The sequence below is a fragment of the Mixophyes fleayi genome, chromosome 8, assembly GCF_038048845.1.
Source record: "Mixophyes fleayi isolate aMixFle1 chromosome 8, aMixFle1.hap1, whole genome shotgun sequence".
Taxonomy (NCBI): Eukaryota; Metazoa; Chordata; class Amphibia; order Anura; family Limnodynastidae; genus Mixophyes; species Mixophyes fleayi.
Genome location: NC_134409.1, coordinates 79,119,882 through 79,147,095, shown reverse-complemented (window position 1 = coordinate 79,147,095; position 27,214 = coordinate 79,119,882). Strand labels below are relative to the sequence as shown.

At 39.1% G+C, this 27,214-nt stretch overlaps 1 protein-coding gene across 1 annotated transcript in view; it reads right to left on the bottom strand.

Moving 5' to 3' along the window:
• L3MBTL2 (L3MBTL histone methyl-lysine binding protein 2) overlaps positions 1 to 27,214 on the bottom strand; it is a 342,206-nt gene that overhangs the window by 26,785 nt on the left and 288,207 nt on the right. The window contains 1 exon segment of the mRNA XM_075182790.1: positions 1,351 to 1,591. Within this exon segment, the coding sequence (XP_075038891.1) occupies positions 1,351 to 1,591 (241 nt within the window).

Genomic DNA, 27,214 nt, shown 5'->3' with positions numbered 1-27,214 from the left:
TTCACAGTTATTAATAACACTGTCAAAACACTATTCTCTGTTTACTGTACATTGCATTACAATAGATTATGTACAAATAGGTAAAATGACTCGCATTTCTTAACAAATAATATCCCTTGTGTATAATGATAATTTATTACTTTAGATTGTGTATCAGATGGGTAATGCGACTTTACCATTTAAGACACTATTCCCTCTTGTGTATATGACACACCGACACCACTATTCCTTATTTTAACAGGGACATATTTTGGTGAAAACGAGCAACACTGCATTTCTAATGCATCACATGAGATACTTCTTTTCTGTGTTTGTAAAGCTGGACCCACCTTGCTAAAGACATGTGCTGAAACGCATTGGTGGATGAGGAGCTACTTGATCCATCAATCACCTACCAAGATTACCATCTGATGTAAGGAGTAAGCATCCAGTGACTTTCTACATCCCGGGAAAATTTTAAGATCTATTACGCTGCCTGCTTACCTGCTCCCTCTGGTAGGAGATTCTGTACACCTATTTTGATATTTTTATACTTTTTTTATATTCGTTTGGATATTATTAAAAAGCCTTTTTAGACGTTATCGCACTAGATCCCCCTTTCTCTTCTTCCTTGCCATATGAATAACATTGATCTGAGGGAGCTCTAACCTTATTAGAGAGGGCATTAATGTCCATTAAAGATCATTACCTTAAGGAAATTTAAATTCCGATTTCTGGTAAACACGTTAACATAGGGAATTACTTGGGCGATGTCTAAAGTGTGGAGAACAACCTCATAACATATTGCACTTCATTTGAAACATATTTTCTTTACACAACTTTGGTGAGTGTAGTATCTTTGGGATACTGAAGTGGAATATTTCACGATTCATCATAAACTTTTTACAGAGTGGTGTAGTTTTGTAACTGTAGTACAATATTTGCATACATTTTTATTTCTCACATTTATGCTTTTTGGGAAGCATTATATTGGAAAAAAGAAGACACAGACAAATAGAGCACAAATTTAGGTATTGATTTTATTTTGTTTCTTTGATGCTATCAAACACAATCACTTTCTATTGTTGAGAAACCATAAGTGCCTGTAATATCTTCCCCTTCATTATCACCTGTTTATATTTATTAATATTTGAGTGTGGTCTTTTGAAGTATATTTAGGCAGCATTTGGTATTTTGGAGTGCTAGTAAAGATTCTATCTCTGTAATATCATTCATGTTCAGGCGGCAAAAATGAATACACCTTCAATAAGGCCTATACTGTTTACCATAAATGTCAAATGCACAATCCAGTTTCCAGATAAGCCATCATTTCTGAGTTTTGTAAATAAGAATAAATATTTTTATACATACCAGTTTCTTCATCAACAGGTGGTTGAAGTTGGTACCCAGTTAATTCACACCAGCCTACTGGGTAAATGTCAGGGGATTCAATGTCCACCCACTGGTCATAGTCCTCATCCCAGCCATCAAAATGGATCCGAAGCAGACGCTGCACCACACATTTCACAGTAGCCGCACAAATCAGGCGAGGTTCCATCAGATCCACAGCTTCCAGCTTCATACCTGGTTTAAAACCATGGTTGGGGCAGTCCTGAAAGAGTAAGAAAAAAAAAAGAAAGAAATTAAAACAATTAATTTTTATATCTATATAGGCCACATTTTATTTAAATGAGAAAAGGGATTTTTATACTTATGTTAAAGCCTTTTCTCTGAATCCATTGGGGGACACTGAGACCAAGGGGTATAGAGAAGCTCCATTAGGCACTTCAAAGTGTTCAGGCTCCTGGCCCACTCTATTCCCATCCTGCTGGGAAAACAGCTATTTGTCTAACCAAGCCCCACAGGACAGAACAAAACAAGAGAGAGAAACCACATCACCCCTGAAAAGAAAAAACTTTTAGAGCATAAAAGGGGTGCACGCTCAGTATTTCCCAATGGATTCAAAGAAAATGAGTACAAAATCCTTTTTTTTATATCATGCTTGGGGGACACAAACCATGGGGACGTTCCAAAGCTTCCCCTATGAGTGGGATCGATCAAAATGTTATGGTACACAGCACCTTCTGAACAAAATTGGCATTTCTTGGTGCAAAACATAAAACCTGTAAAACCTTGTAAGGATATGTAAGGAAAACCACATGCCTGCCTGACACAGCTCTTCAGACCTCTCCAGGTCCCGTGCTGCCCATAAGGAACTCACTGATCTGGTAAAATGATCCTTCAAATAGTAAGAAACAGGTTTCCTAGCTGCATTGTAAACCTAGCAAATCACCAAAGTGATCCATCTCTCTACCGTCTGTTTAGATGCAGGGGGTTGTTGTAATGAAGTCAACACTAAATTCAAGTTCGAAGGGACCAGTGGAGGACTGAAAACAAAAAGGTCTTCACTTTGGAAGGAGTGCCTCCCCCTTCAGGAAGAGCACATGCAGAAATTTTAGCTTTTAAGGAACTCAATTTTAACCCATAAACTAAGCCAACCTGTAAAACCAGGGGCAAGCAAGCTAACTGGATAGAAGTAGTTAGAAACTCTTGCTCTCAAAGCAACTGATATAAGTCTCAAGTCCAGACACTATGATAAATCTTCACTGACTTTCTAGCTCTGAGCATGATACTGACCATAATGAACCCATTTTTTCTCAAGGATCATGGTTTCAACTGCCACACCATTAAGGCCAGTCACGCTAATCCCTGATGGTAAAAGGTCCCCAAGTTAACAGGTCCTGTATTAGAGGAAGACGCCATGATGAAGTTAATAACATGCTTAGATTGTGTGTGTACCATGAGCGTCATGGCCAGTCTGGTGCTTCTAACAGCACCCAGATTCCTTCACATTTTAAATACTTTAGGAGGGAACTGGTAAATCAGTTGAAAATGTTACAGGACCATCATAGCACTGACAAGGAACTCTAACAGATCCATGGGCCTTAAACAGAAATGCGTCACCTTCTGATTAAACCGGGATGCCACCATGTTGACATTTGGCATACCCAATCACTCCACAATATGCAGGAAGAAATCTGAGTTGAGGGACTACTCCCAGGGTGCAGGCCATACTAGTTGAGGTAATCGGTCTCCCTGTTTTCGACCCCAGCCAATATTGCAGGAACAATATATTTGTCCTGCACATGATCCTGCTGGTTTCATTCATTGCAAAGAAACTTTTAGTGTGTCTTGATAGTTGATGCCCACCAATGCAGTGGTGTTGCCTGACTGGATCCTTATGGGTTGTCCACACAACAGAACATGGTCCTGAAATAAAGTATATAACACTAAGTCTAGAATATATATTGCAAGCTTGGCTTCCGCTGGGAACTGCTGACCCCTAAACCGATCTCGAAGTGTCACTGCTTTCCCACCAGTCCCGGGGACTGCCATCGGTCATCTCAACTGTCCAATTTCAGTTAACATTGTCATTCTTCCACCACCAGAGAAATGACTGCCGCATTCTTGGAGATATTGAAAAAGAAAAAGAAAGTTGGTTTTAACAATGGTGCACACACAGTCTTTTGGTAATACAATGACTTTGTGTTCAGTTTGACAGTTCAACAACTACATAAAATTTCAATTTTATTGACCATTTGGTTAAAATAGTTTTGTTAAAACAGCAAAATACTGTAAATTTGTGAATTTAAAAACCGCTGTGTGCACTTTCTGATCTCTTTATTGCTAATTCCTCATAAATCTTGATCAAATTGTAATTTTGATCAATGATTATATTCATACTCAAACTGGCTTGCTTCTAGCTATCAAAGCAATTTGAAATACATGAGGACCTTCATTTCACATCTCTAGACCAATTTGCAGGGGTAGAAGATATATTACCTGACAACCATTCAGGATATTCTGAAACTTAATATTTATTCATTTTTACTTGTCACTCACCCCTCTAGATGCGAAATGAAGGTATTCATTCATTTCAATTTTCTTTCATAGCTGGAAGCAACCTAATTTGAGTACGAATATAATAATTGATCACAATTACAATTTGATTAACATTTATGAGAAATTAACAATAAAGAGATCAGACAGTGCACACAGCGGTTTTTAAATTCACTTTATTAAAAATTATACAATATTTTGTTGTTTTAACAAAACTATTTTAACCAAACGGTCAAAAAAAGTTGGATTTCATACTGAACATGATGTCATTGTATTCCCAAAAGACTGTGTGCTCATCATTGTAAAAAACAACTTTCTTTCTTTTTCTTCTTCAAAATTGTTCTCTGCTGGTTGGTAGCAACTTTACTCAATCCACAATTTATAATTTACAAAGATACCTATGTGAATATAAAAGGTGATAACATGTACAATAAATTAGTTTATGATATTGGGTAGCATTCTATTGCAAAGCAAAGGTGCGACAATATCACTTTGAAGCATACTTGGAGATAGACTGATATGTTGGCGGACAAGTGAAGAAGAGACTTATTCCATATAAAAATAAACGTAATCCATTACTGAAATAAACAAATAAAATCTTGCAAACTGTACTCCTTCGAAGACCGAGACCATCTATCCAAGGACTACCACATGGAAAGAACAATTATTTGTCTGAGATTCAAGGATTCAAGAAACACCTACTAGTCTTGAGAACAATTCTATGTTTTCCCAGGCAGAAAAACACCTTCTATTGATGCCAGCTGAACAGCAGACCCAGAAACACAATTCTCTGGGCAGGTACCAGATCTGATTTCTAGTAAATGATGCCCACACAATGTGACACTAATATTTATGCTGTCTCCCGGTAATGCATCTGAAGCAAAGTTATGAACTCTGACTTGAGCAAGAGATCATCCAAGGAAGGGATAAGCATTTCCCCCCATGGACCTCAAAGAAGTGTACAGGAATACCCTATTTTTGTTAAACAGCTATGGAGCTGTTATCAGCCTTCAATTCATATGCCCGAACTGGAAATGATGGGACCATACCATAAATCCTAACAGGACCGTCTCATATTGGCACCTGCAAGTACACATCCTTGATATTCATGGAAACCTTAAATGTCTCCTGTTCCATGGTCGTTTATGATGTAACTAGTAACGTCACAATGGCTTCTTGCAGAGCATGGTGTCTTACCTGGTTTACCCATAGAGAAAAAAACATCTTGGGGGAGCCGTGAGAAGATCTATGACATATCCCCAATCCATGACACCATTTAGCTAAGAATCTGAAGTGGAATAGTAGCAATGATCTTGATAATGTAGAAGAGGGGCTTCCCTCCACCATTACGGCTGATTGCCTTATTCCTCCTTTTCATCTGAGTGCTTGGCCATCAGACTCTAGCGGACATGGGCTATCTACCTCTCTGCTGCTAAAATTACCAAAACTAACTCCATACGTTTGATATGTTTGTCAGCAGGTAACTGCTCTATCCAAGTGTTGCCTGACTGAAGATCTCTCTCCACAGATGGATGGCTGAAAGCTCTACCCCTGCTTTAATGTTACTAACTGTGCTACAATCAATTGTTGGCTCCTACAATAATAGCAAAGACAGTCAATATAGAACAATGTGACACGTGGATGAGTCTAGACTAATTAAGAATTTTACATTGGAAATATTATGAGAGCGTGGAATAGTAGCTTAATGGAAGGATGGAATGAAGGTGATGCTGTGCTGATGTAACTCCATAAAAATCAAAATCAAATTTCCTGAACTGATAAATCAAATTAAAACCACATCATAATGATAACATCTCTGGAAGAAGTGATGATATGGGAAAACCCAAAGAAAAACAAGCTTCTGTAAAGCCTAATTAATTTTCAGATGTTCTTCTCAGCAGATCTTTGTTCATTACATCAATGATGATAGCATACAAAACATATCACACTCAAGACTATGTGTATAGTTTGTGCTACAACTTGGGTGGTCCTTCACTTCTCGGTTTTCTGATGAGAAATGTGATTTTGCTAAGCTGACACCATCTTGTTGCCTTATAGCCATTTTGTTCTGTTATAGCTTAAAGACAATTAGATGCACCTGTTTTGTAGGAGTAATCCATTATTTGCAAGGCTATGCTTATAACCTTGGACATAGCAGACAGGAAATAAGCCAACCCCCCTGGGGAGGTTTCCTGTTCATAATGAGAGAATGTATTAACATCTGTGTAAAGGGAGCATGAGTGGTTAAAATCTTTTGGGGCGTAGTTTTCTGTAATACGTGATTTTTGCTATATAGATAGGGACTTGTAACTAATAAAGCAGAGTTTATTGTACACTCAAACCATGCAGTGTATTTAATTCTCTCCAGCTGATGAGCTCATAACTGATAGACTGACACTTACAGGTGAACAATCTGTTTTACATTCGACAGCATTGGAGGTACCACCGAGACTGCTGACCTGAGCCAAGGACAGACAGAACTGGAGGTCGCCCTGGATACAGGACTGACTATCACCTGGGTGAGTAGAGGTTTTTTTTACTCGTCAGGCTCCTCTGTTTAGAGCTTCCTCATGTCCATCTAAGGTATCAGGCACGCAGATCTGTAAGTCTCAGAATTATACAGTTACTAACAATTTTATATTGTAATTGTATAGGTAATTAGATTTCTGAAAGATGAGTGAATTTTGAGTGCACGTGTGATACATCATCCCCAGAACTTTGTCAAGAAGTTTAGAAAAAGAGTTTTCAGACCTTCGTCCTAGATGCTGTCAGGTTATTCTTCTCGTTTACACAGTGTAAAGAGTCCAAAAGGGACATCCAGTGTAAGGAGTCCAAAAGGGGCATCCAGTACACAGACCCCAAGAACTGGACATACAGTATAAGGAGTCCAAAAGGGGCATCCAGTGTATGGAGACCAAAAGGGGCATCTAGTGTATGGAGCCCACAGAACCGGACATTCACTGTTAGGAGTCCACAGACCGGGACGTCTGATATTTGGACAACCCACAGAAACTAGACCAGAGTCTCTATTGGGACTCAAAAGTACTCTCAATATAGGGGAATATAGACAGTAAGCAGATAGATGACAGCAACCCCCCATAGAAATCATGCGCAGATTTCTAGGATGTGTGGGGAGTAAAAGGTCTGTAAGTAACTTGTCAAGAAAGTGGGGATAGCCAAAGAAGGGATTGATATGTGTTAATGGAGAAACAAGGGTGTTGTAAGTGGTAATGTGAAAAGAACAAAAGGGGTATCGAGCCCAAACCCCAAGAGATAGTTTGAGGTGGCAAAGGAAAGTTAAGAGATCTGGAAAGTCGCAAAATATGTGGATAGGCTAAATGTATCACAAGCTAAATGATATAATGACTAAAATAATGAATCAAGTAGGTTGTGTACTAAAATTGTATGTTTGATGCTGTGCAGCTTAAAGAGTGAAATGTGCCCCTCCCTTATTCTGTGTAAAAGATTTCAGTGTGTTGAGATAAGGACTCTGTATTTTGTTATCTGGCAATGTATGTAACATTGATAAAAAGGTTCTTCAATATTTCAAGAGAAAATATATGTCTGGAGTGCTGATTGATAGTAGCATATTGAAGCTGAATTGTATTTAGTCTAATGCTGGGACTTGTAGTTCCACAGCAGTAGGCTGGAAGATAACAGTTAATTTTTCTCTCTCTGTATTTGAGTTTTATCTCCGTTTTACTGCGTGTGAGGGAGATCCGTGTTTGTCTGTCTTTACTGTTTTACAAGAGACATGTTTCAAGGTTGAGAAAGTTACACATTTGTAATTGTAAGCTTTTGAAGAGATGCAGAAGAAGTTTTAAAATCTTTGGTCCGTCACTGCATGATTCAGTGGACGGACAAGACTGTAAATAATGTACATTATCACTATTATTACTAGTGTCAGAACAAAGCTGGCTGGGATCCAACAAGCCATTTCTGTATTTGAACAAAGTAATTTTGTTTCTGAAGTTGAGAAAAATAGCTCTCTCTTTAATGAAGTTGAGAATTGTGGGAGTGAGCTTTTACATGCAGATATATTACAAGCTGTTTTTATCTGTGTTAAAATGGCGCTGATAAATGTTCTCAGAAATCAGGGGGGTTTGTTATGCCCATAAAGAAATGGCTGAATGCCTGGAACCAAGATTACAGATTGAATGTTTGTAAACCCGGAAAACATATTAGTGACATTCAAAGGGGGCTGTACTAGGTGATGATGAGAAAGGAGTGCTTTGAATGCCCAGGTCTCGTCTCTTTGACATTCCCTGTTTGTGAGATTAGGGACTGCCCCTTTGAGGAAATCATGGCATGGAACGCGTAGCGTCACAGTTAAGCTTTTAGCAGCTGTTCACTGCACAAAAATGTTTACTGGTTACCTGATAACGGTGTACTGATACTGACAAGCATGATAGTTGCTGTAATAAATGTTAATCTCTACGCAAAAGTTTTTTGTTTTTTTTTCACAGTTCTTCAGCTACAAAGACCCTTTAGGCAATCCAGATTGCATTGATCCAATGAATAGAAGTTTGCAATATGTTTTGGTCTACAGTCACAACAAACATAAGTATACACTAATGGAGGATTTAAAGAACGTAGACTCTGCTGAGTAATGATTACCTTGTTTTGGAAAGAGATATTAGAGTTTATGGGCTATTCGCATAGCAAATGCATGAACTAGGTGGTTTTTCTGTATGTCGTAGAAGGTATGTTTTTAAAGAGAAAAGGAGAAATGGACTGACATAGTTGAATATGAAATAGTGTTTGGGTTTATTTATTTATTTTTAACCAAATTTTATATCAGATGGTTTGAAAGAAAGTAATGCAATGTAATGACAAATTATGGTAGATAACAAAAGGTTTTTATTTTTTATCCTCATAATAGTTTTGAGTCAATCAGTGTTGTAAAGACATTCACTGCCCTTATTTACTGTGTTATAATCATCATATACTGTAAATACCTCTTTGTATCATGGGTATGTTAATGCATTGATGGGAATTCAATGTTTGTACATAAATGAAAAAAGACTTAAGACTTTATGAGCTATTATCTGTGCTCCTGCAATAGCACTTCTGGATGATAGTAAGCCATTTATACTCTCCTTGTGAGCAGAGCCAAATGTTTAACCAATTTTAAGCTGAAGTAACTTCAGCACCAGCACTGACTTTGCCAGATTATGACAAGCCTTTCACCTTATCTTGTTATAAAGTAAGTGCACACGCACAAGGAGTACTGATACAGATACATGGTCATGATACATTTTTAATTTATTTTAATATATACATTTCAAAAAAATGTCAGGGGGATATCATTCCTGAGGATACTCTATAGAGCACCTAACATATTATTTATGGGTGCTTTTCCTTGTTTCTTTTGGTTTATTCTACTCTGATTGACTGTGTTCTTGTAGGATCACATTGGTTATAAACTATCTTACTTAGTCAATTACTTAATGCTGGATGAGTTAATTGGGAATTATACTTACTATTATACTGAATCGGGACTATTTAACTATAAACGTTGGTGCTTATGGTTCTACCTTTCAGGAATATACTATATCAGGAACAACAGGGATGACCTAAAAACGAATAAAAAAAGAAGTATCGGTTGTCATTACATGGGGACTGTTTAATGTACTTCAACCCTTTATCAATAGGATCACCATGTTCCTTTTTGCTGATTTTCGTCTTCTGTATTAATACATACTTACCTCCTCATTGATTATAAATGTCATTCGATTGCCGTCAGTACTGAGCGTTGAAAATAACCATAGTAACCGCTCAATATGACGCCTATCAGGAGGCGGGCTACAAATGCTGTTTATAACTAATACTACAGCGCTACCATGGTAACCGCCTATCATGACGTTTTATAGGAGGCGTTTCTTTCTCTGTAAATAGCCAATCAAGACGCCAGGTCGTGTTGCCTTGATAAAGCTTAGCAGAGAAACGCTCATTGGCGTCACACGCACTGTTTCTCCTCTGCTTAATATAATACATTGGCTTAATGGTTAGCACTTCTGCCTCACAGCACTGGGGTCATGAGTTTAATTCCCGACCATGGCCTTATCTGTGTGGAGTTTGTATGTTCTCCCCTTGTTTGCGTGGGTTTCCTCCGGTGCTCCGGTTTCCTCCCACACTCCAAAAACATACTAATAGGTTAATTGGCTGCTATCAAAAAATTAACCCTAGTCTGTGTGTGTGTATGTTGGGGAATTTAGACTGTAAGCTCCAATGGGGCAGGGACGGATGTGAAAGAGTTCTCTGTACAGCGCTGCGGAATCAGTGGCGCTATATAAATAAATGGTGATGATGATGATGATTATATAGTTTGGATGTTGTAGGGCTGAGTTTGGTCATAACTTTGTTGTTCTGTTAATTAGCCACATATATAGGCTTCTAACGATAGGTTCCCCAGCCGTCTTATTATAGGTCTAGCGGCTGTCTTTATTCCTGGCTTATTCTGTTCTTTCTCCATATGACTCAATAAATTCTGAGAGAGATATTCAATATATACTTAAATTCTGCATTAAGGGAAATAAGGGACCTATTTAGTTAATGGGGACAGAATAACGAACCTTACAATAAAGACTATCTCAATCCAATGGAGGGTTACTTCTTAATATATAATGTTATATCTAACCTCTAAAGGGGATACTTCTTTCTCATATGATCTATGTCTATAGGATCTGTGATTTAACCCTGTATGAGAAATATCTAAGGAGAATAAAGGATCCACTTAGACAATAAGGACACAGTATCGATCTTTATTATCATTACAACTTGAAACATAACAGAGGGTTACTTTTCAATACACAATGATGTAACTAACCTCCAAAGAGGATTCGGGTTCATACACGATCTATGTTTATGGGACCTATGACTTAACCCTGCATGAGATACATTTTAGTAGAGAGTCTATGACAATTCTCTATTATATCTAGCATCCATCCTAGAATTGAGATATACTATTGGAGAAACTGTGCGTTTCGATAGTTTACCTATCGATCTTAACAGTTATTATTTTTTGGTTCATTATGTCATGTACTTGCTTTTAATATTTCACTACTTCTAATTGCATATAAATAACATTATTTTAATGTATAATAATAAAATTTGAATAAGTTTTAAATAACCTCATTATCCTTTGAGTGCCCATAAGACACATAAGGTGCTTTATAGTTCTCTTTTCAGATTCTTTAATTTGTGTGGGTCCACCTACCTCTAGATGTGGAATATATGAAAGAAAGAAATATATTTCCTCATCTGGAGTAGTCAGGATTATCCTGGTGCGATAGGGTGGTTCTTAATAAACAGATACATGGTCGCAAGCTAAGGTCACTTGCATACTACTCTGCACAATTAGACCCCGTTATACGAGTAGTGGCTGCAGTGGCCATGGTGTTTGGAAAAAGTACAGATATTGTGCTAGGGCACCCAGTAACCCTAATGGTGCCACATGCAGTAACAGAAATTTTAAATCAAGCACAAACAAAACACTTCTCAGCAGCCAGACTAAGTAGCACTGCTAACTTCCTGTAACAATACACTTAAGTGGTGCACAATGTTGAATCCTGCAGCAAGTTTCAAAAGTTGGGAGAAGTACCTGTATATATTGGGGTTCCCCTAGGGATTTGGGGGAATCCCATCCCAGCTTGAACAGCAAGAAAAAAATGCTAACACAAAATTTTTCTGAATATGATTGTGTAGAACTAATGAGACAAGGATATTTGGTTTTATCTGATATTAAAGATACACTGCTACCAAATGCAGACATCTTACGCTACCACATAGATGGGGTTTCTTACACAGGGTGTACTGTAACCACACACACAGTAAGAGTGATTCAACAGATTCTACCGAGTCCCATGCCCAGGGCCGCCATCAGGGGGGTACACTTCTGAATACCGGGCCCGGGCTCACCAGGGGGCACACACACATACCAGGGGGCCTGCTGTCCTCCAGTCCCGGCGTCTCCGCTGCTGTCTTCAGCCTGGCAGTCACAGTGACAGCCAGGTTGAAGACAGCAGCGGAGACGCAGGGACTGGAGGACAGCGGGCAGAGCCGTAACTCTGTACCTTCAAGCCTTAATTTCCGCAGTGGAACGGAAGTTCGGCTTTTGGAACGCAAACTTGCGTTCCAAATGCCGAACTTCCTGTCAGTGTAACTGGAAGTTCGGCTTTTGGAACGCAAATCTGTGAGTGGAACGCACATGCAAAGTTAAGGGATGAAGGGTCTCTCTCTTTCTCTCTCCTGTTGCATTTGGAAAGGTCAAAGCTGGCGCAACAGTTGAAAGTGAGCCTGTGCCTAACCCTGACTGACACGCACACGCCCCCCCCCCTTCTAACCTTGGAGAGGGGGCTAATTTTCCTAACACTTTTATCCAAAATGATTTACATTTGAGAACTATATATATATATATATATATATATATATATATATATATATGTATATATATATATATATATATATATAAAATCACTTTTTTTTTTACGTGCAATATATATGTAAATATAATTATATTAGGGGCCCCCTTAACTTACCTTTCAATCGCTGAAGTCCGACCCCCTTCACGGAAGAAGGTACCAGGGAGGGAGCCGGATCGTGACCACAAGAGGTAAGGATTTTTTTTTTCATTGTTTTGGGCCCCCTTTCCCCCTTGGCCCCCGGGCACCTGGCCATCATGCCCAGTCGGAAAGACGGCCCTGGTTCATCGGGGGGAGGGGGGGGTCATCGGGGGGCCCTGCGTGCTTCATTGTACTGGGCCCCACGATTTCTGATGGCGGCCCTGCACATGTCAGCACAAGAAGCTGAGGCCCTGAAACTTGCATGCATATATGCAAAAGGACAGAGAGTAAACATTTACATTGATTCAAGTTATGCGTTTTCAAGTGCGCATGATTATGGCCCTATATAGAAAAGTGGGGACTTTATAGGTTCAGCAAACAAACAAGTCAACATGCTGAACATACCAGGGCACTGTTCACCGCATTGTAGCTGCCCTCCAAACTCAGTGATAAAGGTGAAGACACACACAGAGACACTACCCCCGAAGCTAAGGGAAATAGACTGGTAGACCAGGCCGCACGAGAAGCCACCATAGCCCCAGTACCCCAAGGGGAGTCTATTTATATGGTGACCCCCTGACCTCAAATTTGACCGTTCCACACTCCAACTTATGCAGAGACAAGCAACAGAGAATGAGAAAAAGACTTGGGAAAAACATGAAGCACTACAAGTGCAAGGAGAGTGGTGTAAAGGACAGTGTTTGTGTCTACCAAAAGTACTTTATCCCATTATGGCCAATATAGCACACGGTAAAGTGCATCTGGGGAAAGATGCTATGGTTGTACTCACTAACAGGTTATGGATAGCACCAGGGTTTGTCCAAGCAGCACAGGTGTTAGTGGCAGGATGCTTAATCTGTGCATAGAATAACCCAAGTCTGTCCTATGGAAAACCACACCCCAGACACAGTATCCCTATAAGAGGATACAGATAGACTTTATACAACTTCCCAAATGCTCGGGCTTTGAGAATGTGCTAGTCAGTGTCGACTTCTTTAGTCACTGGCTGGAGGTGTGGCTGTATAGGAAAGCAAATACTAAAGCAGTAGCCAAGAAATTTATGAGTGAGGTAATCTGCTGATATGGGGTACCAGAGGTCATTGAAAGTGAGAGAGGGACACACTTTACGAGGCAAGAATTCCAGGAACTGTTAAAAGATATGGGAATCATATCTGCCCTTCACACCCCAAAGTTCGGGATGTGTGGAGCGCCTAAATGGTACTCTGAAATTGAAAATACAGAAAATAATGGCTGAAACAGGCCTGCCATGAATCTCAGTAAAAAACACTTCTACAAAAGACACAGGTTTAGCACCAAATGAGATACTGTTTGGCACAGCACACAGAACAGGCTGTTACTTTCCATAGCAACTACAGCATGTACATGGTGATTTGTTGAACTATGTTGCTTTATTATAGAAACAACTAACTGAAATACATAGTCAAGTGATTTCTTCCATTCTAGGCCCTAATTTTGATGCAGGTACCCATAAACTGCAACCAGTGGACTGGGTGGTCGTGAAAAAGCACGACAGTAAGAGTCTTGAACCCAGATACGAGAGTCCTTTCCAGGTCTTATTGACGACTCCCATGGTAGTGGAAGTACAAGGAAATGACACCTGAATACACAAATCCCACTACAAGATCTTTAGACAAGGGGAGTCTGAGTAAAATGTATTCTACAAGTTTTTTAAAGGTCCAAGGGAGACCAGAGAGTGGTGTTCATTGATATTAGCAGGAGGAATATTGATTGCACGTTCTGTTCCTTTGCTGTAGGCTGTGGATGTGTACTAGTCTAGAAAGGAAAGCTAGGTCTGGAAGAACCAGACTCATGCCAATAGTAATGTAGAGATCATTATACATAATTAGAAAAATTCTAATTTGAAAATTTAACCCAACCAAATAAAGAAAAGAGCAACCCATGACACCCAATACAGAAATGTATTTGTGAGTATTGTGGCCCAACACATTATTACATTTACACAAGACAATAGGTTAATATTGGACTACCTGACAGCTTAGTCTGGAGGGTACTGCCTGACCCTAAATATGTAAATAGAAGCCCAGGGTTGCACCTTTTTAACTAGTGACGCAGATGATCCAGAGAAAATGTTTGATGAACACTTACAAAAAATTAACACATGAAATACACATTTTTAAAGGAGCACACTGGAGCTGCTTATCTAGAAGGATATTTTTCACAGCTGTACCTGGCCGATTGGTTCAAGGGTATAGGAGGATGGTTATCAGGTTTTATACATGTTGTACTTCAAGGACTGTTACTAATCCTTATTAATATATATATATATATATATATATATATATATATATATATATATATATATATCTATATATATATATATACACAAGTTAACCCGTGCATGATACTCATGCATTCTAGTCAAATCAAGCTACTTAAGCTTTTATATATTAGATAATGCTAAGAATTTAATAGGTCAGTGTAGTATAAAACTCCGCCCAGCAGGTGGCGCTGCAGTTTGAGCACTCTGTCACCCGGTAGTTTTTTCCACACACACACTAACACACGCCGCTAGGGTTTTATATATTAGATGTATATTATATATATATATATATATATATATATATATATATACATATATACTAATAAAACTTATGATGTGGCTTATTAGCAAGTGTATTAAAGCTAAGCGTTTCTCCTCCAGAAAAATTAAAGTTACCACATCTGTCTTAACCGCTGTACTGTACACCCCATCTAATGAGTGTGAACCTTGTGGAACTCTCAGTACTACTGCCAGTTGTGATCAGTGCAGAAACCAAGAACCTTTTCCTTGGAATCCACATGGTCGTTACTGAAGCCTATCCTTATAAAGATATACAGGACAATGGTCAATCCCTTCTATTGTGAAATAAGTGACATATAACACTTGCCGAGCGCACTGTGTATTTTCTCTCTCCCTTTCCTTTTTTCCTTCCCTAAAAAATCCATAGTTAAAAGACAAAAAGGAAGCAAAAGAGGCCCCAGAGCCTCTCATGTTCACTGATATATGTGAAGATCTGACATCAGGACATGCAGCGGGTGCAAGACTGTTCTCGACTCATTGACCATCTATCAGCTAGAAGAGGGATCATGGACTTGCTATTGGTGGGGGATGGCTTGTTCTATGTATCCAGTCTTAGGCATCCCTATTCATATGTTCTGTTAGAAAGGTGTATGTGTATAAGTACCCATTAAAAGCGACAGCAAGAATGTGATCTCTGATAGGTAGTGTTAGGGCAAATAACGAATAAAATGATGGGAAATGAGAAATGTGATTTTGCTAAGCTGACGCCATCTTGTTGCCTTATAGCCATTTTGTTCTGTTATAGCTTAAAGACAATTAGATGCACCTGTTTTGTAGGAGTAATTCATTATTTGCAAGGCTATGCTTATAACCTTGGACATAGCAGACAGGAGATAAGCCAACCCCCCCTGGGGAGTTTTCCTGTTCATAATGAGAGAATGTATTAACATCTGTGTAAAGGGAGCATGAGTGGTTAAAACCTTTTGGGGCGTAGTTTTCTGTAATACGTGATTTTTGCTATATAGATAGGGACTTGTGCAGAGTTTATTGTACACTCAAACCATGCAGTGTATTTAATTCTCTCCAGCTGATGAGCTTATATCATTGATAGACTGACACTTACAGGTGAACAATCTGATTTAGATTCGACACTGATAATTTGTAATAGTACGGTAGTCCCTGCAGTGCAGTAGAAAAAATACTGATGAGTTACAAACAATAAATTATTAAGAAAAATACAAAGCAAAGCAAAAGAAAATGAAAAGAAAAAATAAACACAAACACACATAATATATAAAAATAATATAGATAAATAAAAAAAATATCAATGGCATCAATTCACCTGATAGGCGGCTGAATTTGGCACTTATTTCTTCTACAACTTATCCTGCAAATTTGCAAAGATGTAGTGGGTGATAATTCCAATTAACACTTCTTAATGGAAATGAGGAAACTGAAAGTTGTAAAGAAATCTTTTAATCTTCAAAGGGAATACATATGCAAATTGTGTTTATATTATTATTTGTTGTGCTTGAATTTCTCCATGGCAGCCACCACAAATGGTTCAATTCTTAGTAAGATGAGTGTAGATAAGAAAAAGTTGACACACTCAAAAAGTTATATAATTTGACACCTCCTTTCCTTCCTGGTCTCTTGAGTGACTTCCCAAGCGCAATTTGCATATTTCATTTTCAGATTCCATGGAAACCCCCTTGAATGGGATCAAAATATGGAGGGTGAAACAAATTATAGAACAACCGAAAACTGATAAATTAATGCACATAAAAGAGATCTAACTTGATCAACTGGTTGAAGAATCTTCTTTCATGACTGAGTGTCCTCAGAAATCATGACATCCAGAAGATAGTGTCTACAGCCCTGGTTCCCAACTCCAGTCCTCAGGGACCCCTAACAGTGCATGTTTTCCATATCTTTTTGCTGGAGCACAAGTGTATTCATTACTGACTGACACATTTTGAAAAATCCACAGGTGGTACTAATTATTTCACTTGTGATCTGGAAAATCTACACTGATAGGGGTCCCTGAGGACTGGAGTTGGGAAACACTGGTCTAGAGAATATAAATAAGAAAAAATCCAGTGCACAACATAACTGATCTAATATAGAAAACAAATTTTTTGGGGGGGATAAAACTGGATGTTTATTTGATCAATATATTAAAACCAGCTGTACCTTGAAATTATGGGTGAGCGGGTTCGGATTTTTGAAATCCAAACACCCCCGAACAGTGCCGATCCAAGTACAGTTCGGGGATTCACGCCCGACGCAAAACTCAGAACGAGGCAAAACGTCATCCTCCCGCCGTCGGATCTCGCGATATCTGGATTCATATTATTCCCCGCTTCCCGCCACCATCTTCACTCGGGCATTGGAGAGGGAAGAGGGAGGATGTGTGATGGTGTCCTCTGTCCTGCTCAGTCCAGTGGTGCTGGCCGGTGCTCTGTCCTGCTCAGTCCAGTGGTGCTGTCCTGCTCAGTCCAGTGGTGCTGTCCTGCTCAGTCCAGTGGTGGTGCTGCCATAATTCCAGTGGTGATGTCCTGTGTTGCTTAAGTCCAGTCCAGTGGCACTGCCATATAAGTCCAGTCCAGTGGTGCTGTCCTGTGTCCAGTCCAGTGGTACAGCCATTTAAATCCAGTGGTGCTGTCCTGTGCTGCTTAAGTCCAGTCCAGTGGTACTGCCATATAAGTCCAGTCCAGTGGTACAGCCATATAAATCCAATGGTGCTGTCCTGTGCTGCAAAAGTCCAGTGGTGGTGTCGTCCTGTGCTGCAAAAGTCCAGTGGTGGTGTCCTGTACTGCATAGGTCCAGTGGTTCTGTCCTGTGCTGCTTAAGTCCAGTCCAGAGGTACTGCCGTATAAGTCCAGTGGTACAGCCGTATAACTCCAGTCCAGTGGTACTCTCCTGTGCCGCATATAATTTTTAAAGGCTTTGCCGAGTGTGTGTGGTTTAGGGGTACGCTCTCTTGTGCTGCATATAATAGAGTACAAAAATTTGGAGGATAAAGTAGGGAAAGATCAAGAACCACTTCCTCCTAATGCTGGAGCTGCTGCCACTAGTCATGACATAGACGATGAAATGCCATCAACGTCGTCTGCCGAGGCCGATGCCCAATCTCATAGTAGAGGGCATGTAAAATCCAAAAAGCCAAAGTTCACTAAAATGATCAAAAAAATAAATTAAAATCATCTGAGGAGAAACGTAAACTTGCCAATATGCCATTTACGACACGGAGTGGCAAGGAACGGCTTAGGCCCTGGCCAGTGTTCATGACTAGTGGTTCAGCTTCACACAACGATCTAAGCCTCCTCCTCCCCCCCCCCTCTAGAAAATTTAAGAGAGTTAAGCTGTCATCAAAAACACAGCAAACATCTCTGCCTTCTAAAGACATGGCATCACAAATCCCCAAGGAGAGTCCAAGGGTGTTGGTGGTTGCGATGCCTGACCTTCCCAGCACTGTATAGGAAGAGGTGGCTCCTTCCACCATTTGCAGCACGCCCTCTGCATATGCTGAAAGGATCACCCACAGTGCAGTTCCAGATTTTGATAATGAAGGTGTCAATGTTGTACACCAGGAGGAGGATATTGATGTAGCTGGCACTGAGGAGGAAGTGAACGAGGAGGATGCTGATGTGCTTTGCTTAAATGAGGCACCAGGGGGGGGGGAAACAGTTGTTGTCCATGGGATGAAAAAGCCCATCATCATGCCTGGGCAGAAGACCAATAAATGCACCTCTTCGGTCTGGAATTATTTCTATCCCAATCCGGACAACAAATGTATTGCCATATGTAGTTTATGTAAAGCTGCAATAAGCAGGGGTAAGGATCTTGGCCACCTAGGGACATCCTCCCTTATACGTCACCTGAACACCCTTCATAATTCTGTGTTTAGTTCAGGAACTGTGGCTAGGACCGTCAGCAGTCCAGGGACACCTAAATCCCTTGGTCCTGTTTTAACCACACCAGCAACACCCTCCTCGTCAATTTCCTCCTCGATCCGGATCGGAGGTAGTCCTGCAGGCCATGTCACCGGCATGACTGAGTCCTCTTCAATCAGGGAATCTTTCAGAGGATCCTGCAGCGGTACGCCTACTACTGCCACTGCTGCTGGGAGTCTGTCATCTTTTTTTGGCATTATGTGCTCTTTGGGGCCTAGTTTTCAAACTGCCATCCTGTCTGCCACTGCTAGATGGGCCACGTGTTTGTGCCGCCCACTTGTGTCGCTTAGCTTAGTCATCCAGCTACCTCGGTGCAACCTTTTGGCCTAAAAACAACATTGTGAGGTGTGAGGTGTTCAGAATAGACTGGAAATGAATGTTATTGAGGTTAATAATAGCGTAGGAGTGAAAAAAAAAAAAAAAATCTGGATTTTAGCAGTTTTAATGCTGTTTAAAAAAAAAAAATCAGAACCCAAAACCCAAAACCTTGAGGGGGGTGTTTTGGCAAAACCCATTAGAACCCAAAACCTGAAGGTAATCAGAACCCAGAATGCGAAAAGTGGCCGGTGCACATCCCTACTTGAAATATCCCTGGAATCGGTGCGTATGAATCCTCGATGTTAGACTGTATAAAAAGTCGCTATTCCATATGAGGGGTTGAATATCCAAAGGAGATGTCAAGCTAGGAACTCCTGCTCTGTAATCCGTGAGTACGATATGCAGAGGATGCCAGATGATACAACACTCCTCTCCGAGCCGATCATGTGATAACGTCTTTCCTCTCTGCATAAGTAGTATTGTCCAATATATAAACCGCTTTGGCCACAGCTTAAAATATAAGAGTAAAAACTAAAAATAGCTTCCGTAGCTAGAATATCATTGGTAGCTTGTAGCTAACTAGTCCACCAACACGTTTCGTCCCGATTAGTTGGACTTTTTCAAGGAGATGAACTGTGGTGGATAACAGTGTTTAATATAGTGCTCCAATCTAGGAGTGCCCGAAAAGGGAGCATCTCCCATGGTTGTTAACTCTTGGTGCATCCCATTAAAATCACTTGAATTCTCCCATAGCAAACTGATAAATCCTAATATTACAATAAATATATACTAATACGGACCACTAAGTACATATTAATGAATAATATTATTGATCTGCATAATAAAGAATGAAGTTGTAAATCGTAATTCAATATAAAAATAATATTCATAAGATTCATGTATATTTTTTTCCCATTGTGTTTTGTATGTACATCTGAGGCCATCCGTCTACAACATGCCATATTATCACGGATAAGTTAAGAATGTTCAATATAGACAGTTGTGATGTATTAGTTAGATAACATGTTTTAAGTGAGATTATTGTGGACAATACATACAGAACAGCGGAGTTTTACATATCCAAGCCTCGAGATGGAAAAAGCAAAACTTCCGTATCAATAGAGAATCTAAGCCTCGCTTTGGTCAGGCAGAATTGGAAACAGGTGCCGATAATGAAGGACGACTATAAAGGAAGGTCTGATGAAATTTTATACATAACCTTGATAAAGACTTGTTATACAAGTCGAAACGCGTTGGTTTTAAGTTGGAAATGCAAACCGTGGATAGTGTGAAAGTGACGGGGCAGGAGAGTGGATTTCGGCTGGAGAAACTTACCTACATCTGTATATTTGCTTCCAGGTACGAGTCCCATTTTACATGTTTGAAGTGCTTGTTATTAAAAGGTTAATGTGCTAGATCGCTTTCATTTCTTTTCAGGAGTGTAGATCACACATCATAGAAGGCAGGCGCTGGGTCTGGAGAAGTACATTCATTACGGGCGAGATTTGAATTGAAATCTAGTAAGCATACATCCATACGGGTGCTGCATATGTATGAAGAAACGGGTGATTTATATTTCAACGATTATACATGAGCACGGGAATATCTAGAGACTTTTAATTTTGGTGAAATTGACATTGTATAGAAATATTGCACCATGATAAGTCTTGTATTATAGAATTCTCTCATGAATATTGGGCACACCATGTCCGATTGAAACAACATTCAGTGTGCGGAAAGGAAGCGCCATATGTATGTACTTTTTTATATATATATAAATTCCTTTCAAAGTGGTGGTGGTACTTGGCCGTACATACAAGACTGCAGACCTAGTGGAGCGATTAAAAGACGATTCATTGCTACATAACACATTATTCTGTTTTCCACTGGAATTGCTTTTTTGGCTGCACCATATTTGCACACAGAGAGTTTAGATCAAAATTGATTGCTGACATTTTTGAAACTGGTTCTTTGAAATCAGATGTGAGTGAGGAAGATTATATTAGTGTTATGTACAAATTAGAAAGAGTATTGATGAAAGAAAATTGGACCTGGTGGGAAGTTGTTAGCTTAGAATAATATGTAGCGGAACAACCGATTCCCAAATGGTTAAAGATCAATAAACAACCATAATTTAATACTGCCACAACCTCATTCAAAGAGGAGTGGAATGATATTTTAAGTACATGTTCTTTTTCTTTAATTAACCTCATCCTGAAAGATAGGAGGAAAGATCTATGTGATTTGGAAGAGGAGATTAAAACCTATAATATGATTATTCATCCGTTTAAGGACCAGGAAGACTATGGGAGAATAGAGGAGAAATTTCAGAAGAGACTTGACAAAAACAATAGAGAAACTATGAATAGGAAGAAGAAATTTTTGAGGGATAGAAAATTGGTTAGTTTGGAATCTGGGATAAGTGCATCAGAGCACACTAAGCATAAAGATCAGAGATATAAAGATTTTCTTTCGGATAACGTAAAATCGGGAGAGCAGCACTCTCAAGTTAGATTATTTTTTCCCCCTATGGAAAAAGAAATCCCATTATAAGCATAATTCAAGCTGGGAAGATAAAAATAGAAGGTTGAATAATTATTGGAAAGAAAAGAAAGATCATAGTATTGGACCTAGAAATAGATATAGAAGATTGTCCCCGAGAAGGAGAGAGGGAGATAGACATGCAGGTAAACCATTTAGACCAGAATGGGAGGTACCGACTAATAATAGATTTGAAAGATTGAGAGATAAGGCAGAGAACTATGGCTCTCCTCTAAAGCCTTTTTTGGACCAAGGCACAAGGGGAAAGAAAAGTAGATAAAGTCGTACCCAAGTAAGAAGACGACTAGAAAGAGGGGTAAAAAGGAGGAAAAAAATAGAAAGAATAAAAATAAAAAGAAATGTAAAAAAATTTCAAAAGGAAAGGGTAACACCATTATAATTCCAAACCCTGAAATGTCTGAGAATACAGAAAAGGAGAACAAGATGACCAATATCTTTAATCTAAACTCACATACGTCAACAGAAGGTGAGGTATCGCTACTAAATAAGGGACTCAAATTCAACCCCCACTAATGAGATTAATCCTCCTTTTGATATATTCATAGACTTGCAAAAGTTTGTGAGGAAAATCACCATTAAAAAATGTTTTCAGATGAAAGGAGAGAAAGTAGAAAATAATGCTGAGGGGGAATTAGGAGAGCATAAGAAGTTTAAGAACAAATCTACTTTTTTTTCTTTACATGTGAAAGGTAATTTTATAGAGACCTTCAACCAAATGGTTACAGAGAATATTAAAAAGATTGGGATTAAACAGAAAGGGAATAGAAAGAAATGTTGTAATCTTAATGGGAGGGAAATAAGGTCGATAAAAACTTTAAGAGATAATCATCAGATTGTGATAAAACCCGCTGATAAGGGCGTAGGGGTGGTTGTGATGGAAAAAGACAAGTATATACAAGAAGTTCGTAGGCAATTGGACTCGGAGGATACATATAAAAAGCTGAAAAAAGATCCCACAGAACAAATAAGTAGAGATCTGAAAGTGCTATAGTGAAATATAAGGACATGTGAGCTATAGATGAACAAACAGCAGAATAAATGCATGTACAGTATCCGAGAATTCCAGTAATATATGTATTACCAAAAGTCCATAAAGATAGGAACAATCCACCCGAAAGGCCGATTGTGTCGGGGACAGGATCTATTACGATAAATTTGTCAGAAGTTTTGGATCATTATTTACAACCGATATCTCAACAATCTAGGTCTTATCTCAAGGATACTAGGAGTTTTCAAAGGATTTTGTCTGAAATTGTATGGGACACAAACTACATATTGGTCACAGTGAATGTTAAATCTCTATACACCATAATCACACATGACCTTGGCATAGAAGCTGTGAAATCCAGTTTGGAGAATACATCATATACTGAAGGAATGAGGGACTTCATCTTAGAGGGCATAACCTTTGTATTGTCGCATAATTATTTCAGATTCGAAGGAGATTATTTTTTGCAGTGTGCTGGAACGGCCATGGGCACCAGGTTCGCCCCAAGTTATGCCAATATCTTTATGGCCCACTGGGAAGAAGAATTGGTGTGGTCTGGGCATGATTTTGGGGCGAGCCTGGTGTCATAGTATTGTTACATAGATGATATCTTCTTTGTGTGGGGAGGCTCTGAGCAAGATCTACAGTCCTTTTTTAGTCATCTTAATGGTAACAATTCTAATATTTAGCTTACGTTTGAGTGGAACAGGTCCAGCGTTAACTTTCTGGACATTACGGTCTATACTAATGAAACTGGTTTGCAAACCAAAACTTTTCATAAACCAACGGATACTGTCAGTTATATAAACTATAACAGTAATCATCATAAAATCTGGCTAGAGAATGTACCATTGGGACAGATGAAAAGAGTCAAACGGAACTGTACAGATAACAATGTGTTGAAAGAACAAATAAAGGAAATGAGAAGTGAGTTTAGCCAAAAGGGATATCAAAGTGTTCTGCTTAATAATGCAGAGGCTACAATAAATGAAATAGACAGAGGGGATCTCCTGATCTCAACAAATGTGCAATCAAACAGAATACTAAGAATGAATGGGCTTTTATATCAGGCTACAATACGAATTATAGACAGATTGAAAGAATAGTTAAAAAAAACATTGGCGACGGTTGAAAAGAGATGTAAACCATAGGGGCTATGATACCTGAAAAAAAACCAACATTTATAGAAAAGGTCCCAACTTAAAAGATAAATTGGTTAGGAGCTATCTTCCAGAGGAAAAGAGATTTTCAATCAGGAGTAAGGGCTTCCACAGATGTGGAGTGTGTGCAGCGTGCAAAGCATGCAAAATGAATGGCAGCAAAACAACTAATGTTATGTTAGATGGAAAGGAAGTGAAAATAGACCAATTCATAACATGCCATACGAAAAATGTGGTATACGCAATTAAATGCAGTTGTGAGAAGATATATAAGGGAAGGACTACACGTCCGGTTAAAGGTTAGACTACGAGAAAATTTGTATTACATCAAGAGGGGATTAGATACCCATGCACTTTCTCAACATTTTAAGACCCTACATTCATGTTCAGTCGACCACATAATAGGTTTTTGGGGTCTTCAGAAAATTGACGACACTTGGAAAAATAGAGATAGTCTAACTATTTTGTCCAGATCTGAAATTAGGTGGATTTTGAATGTAGATACTCTTATTCCTAAGGGACTTAATGCTGATTTTGAGATAAAATGGTTCCTATAGGGAATATTGAGAACAGTATATGATCCTTTGTTATGATTGGTCTATGCTAATTGATTTGTATTCCTTTCTGTGTTTTCTTTTTCTTTTTTGAGAATGCACATTTCATGTGTTTTATAATCATAAGATTCATGTATATTTTTTTCTCTTTGTGTTTTGTATGTACATCTGAGGCCATCCATCTACAACATGCCATATTATCATGGATAGATTAAGAATGTTCAATAGACAGTTGCGATGTGATGTATTAGTTAGATAAAATGTTTTAAGTGAGATTATTGTGGACAATACGTACAGAACAGCGGAGTTTTACATATCCAAGCCTCGAGATGGAAAAAGCAAAACTTCCGTATCAATAGAGAATCTAAGCCTCGTTTTGGTCAGGCTGAATTGGAAACAGGTGCCGATAATGAAGGAGGACTATAAAGGAAGGTCTGGTGATATTTTATACATAACCTTGATAAAGACTTGTTATACAAGTCGAAACGCGTTGGTTTTAAATTGGAACTGCAGACCGTAGATAGCGTGAAAGTGACTGTCAGGATTTCCCAGGTATGACCAAGGAGAGAGCGTAAGTGGTTAAAGTGGCCTTATTAAGAACACAAATAACTGTCCACCACGGATTGTGGCACAGATATACAGAAATGAAAAGACCGAGCAACAGTTCAATGGGAACAACAATATAGAAGACTTAACAGATCTGTAGATGGTATTCAGCGCAGCAGGTGTAGAGAGAGCAACAATAGCAGATCTTGGAATAGCGGTGCACTGCAACCGCGGCTAAGTCTCACAAAGGAAGTCCAGTCCTGATGAGAGACCTGAACTCACAGAACTTGGTAATGCAGACTGGAGCTGACAACTTGGTAATGCAGACAGGAGCTGACAACTTGGTAATGCAGACTGGAGCTGACAACTTGGTAATGCAGACTGGAGCTGACAACTTGATAATGCAGACTGGAGCTGACAACTTGAATATGCAGACTGGAGCTGACAACTTGGTAATGCAGACTGGAACTGACAACTTGGTAATGCACACAGGAACAAAGCACATGGAAATGCTCACAGGAGTGACCTGATAATCTGGCCCAGACTGTTTGAAGCAGGCAGGTTTGTATAGGCCTCATGCAGGTGAAACCACTCCCAGTGATCAAGGAAAATAATCAAAGTAGCGCAGTGGTACTACAAGTAGAATACATAACAAATCCAATAAAGTCACTGCAGACAGCAGCTGCAGAGTGCAAGTCGTGATAGTGACAGGGCAGGAGAGTGGATTTTGGCTGGATAAACTTACCTGCATCTGTATATTTGCTTATCGGTACCAGTGCCATTTTACATATTTGAAGTGCTTGTTATTAAAAGGTTAATGTGCTAGATTGCTTTCATTTCTTTTCTGGAGTGTGGATCAAACATCATAGAAGGCAGGCGCTGGGTCCGGAGAAGTACATTCATTACGGGCGAGATTTGAATTGAAATCTAATAGGCATACATCCATACGGGTGCTGCATATGTATGAAAAAACGGGTGATTCATATTTCAACGATTATACATGAGCACGGGAATATCTAGAGATTTTTAATTTTGGTAAAATTGACATTGTATAGAAATATTGCATCACGATAAGTCTTGTATTATAGCATTCTCTCATGAATATTGGGCACACCATGTCCGGCTGAAACAACATTAAGTGTGCGGAAAGGAAGCGCCATATGTATGTACATTTTTATATATATAAATTCCTTTCAAGGTGGTGGTGGTACTGGACGGTACATACAAGGCTGCAGACCTAGTGGAGCGCTTAAAAGACGATTCATTGTTACATAATACAATCCTCTGCATATCGTACTCACGGATTACAGAGCAGGAGTTCCTAGCTTGCCATCTCCTTTGGATATTCTATCCCTCATATGGAATAGTGACTTATTATACAGTCTACCATTGAGGATTCATATACACCGATACCCGGGATATTTCAAGGTACTGGAGTTAATCACGTGTTTCGTGTATGACGGGTATTTGTCAATGGACATTTCTAACACTTCAATATATTTTATAACATATTTTACAGCGGAGTCATCAGTTAGGCATTTGTCCTACCCCGATGTCTTCACTGAACACGGGAATTTAGTCTCAATGTAGGCGTATCTTACAAGCTATCTATACCTTTATTATTCCATATAGGCTGTTTTCAGTGACATGTTTTATTTTTGCATTTCAGTCTAGTCCAGTGGAGCCAATAGGATCTTGTATATTTAAAGATCACATGATATTGAACAACACTGGTTTTAATATATTGATCAAATAAACATCCAGTCTTATCCCCCCAAAAAATTAGATTTTCTACATTAGATCAGGTATGTTGTGCGCTGGATCTTTTCTTATTTATGTACCTTTGATTAAGGCATAGAGGTTGCTTTTATCCAAGCAGCACACAAACCTGGAAGTGGAGAGTGCATTTATAATATATTTTGTTGGTGTTTATAGAATGTATAAATTGATAACCATCTTGCTACTTCTGAATGATCTCCTACTGAAACCTGCACCCTTTGAACCCAAGGGGTTATTACACCTTTTAGAATGTGCCCTCAATATTTTTGGCACCTTCTTTCCTCTTACAAGTCTATTAAATAACTTCTATAATCAATTGCACAAGCATGTTTTTGGAAGGAGCTTGACCATTCAGGAAGTAAAAAG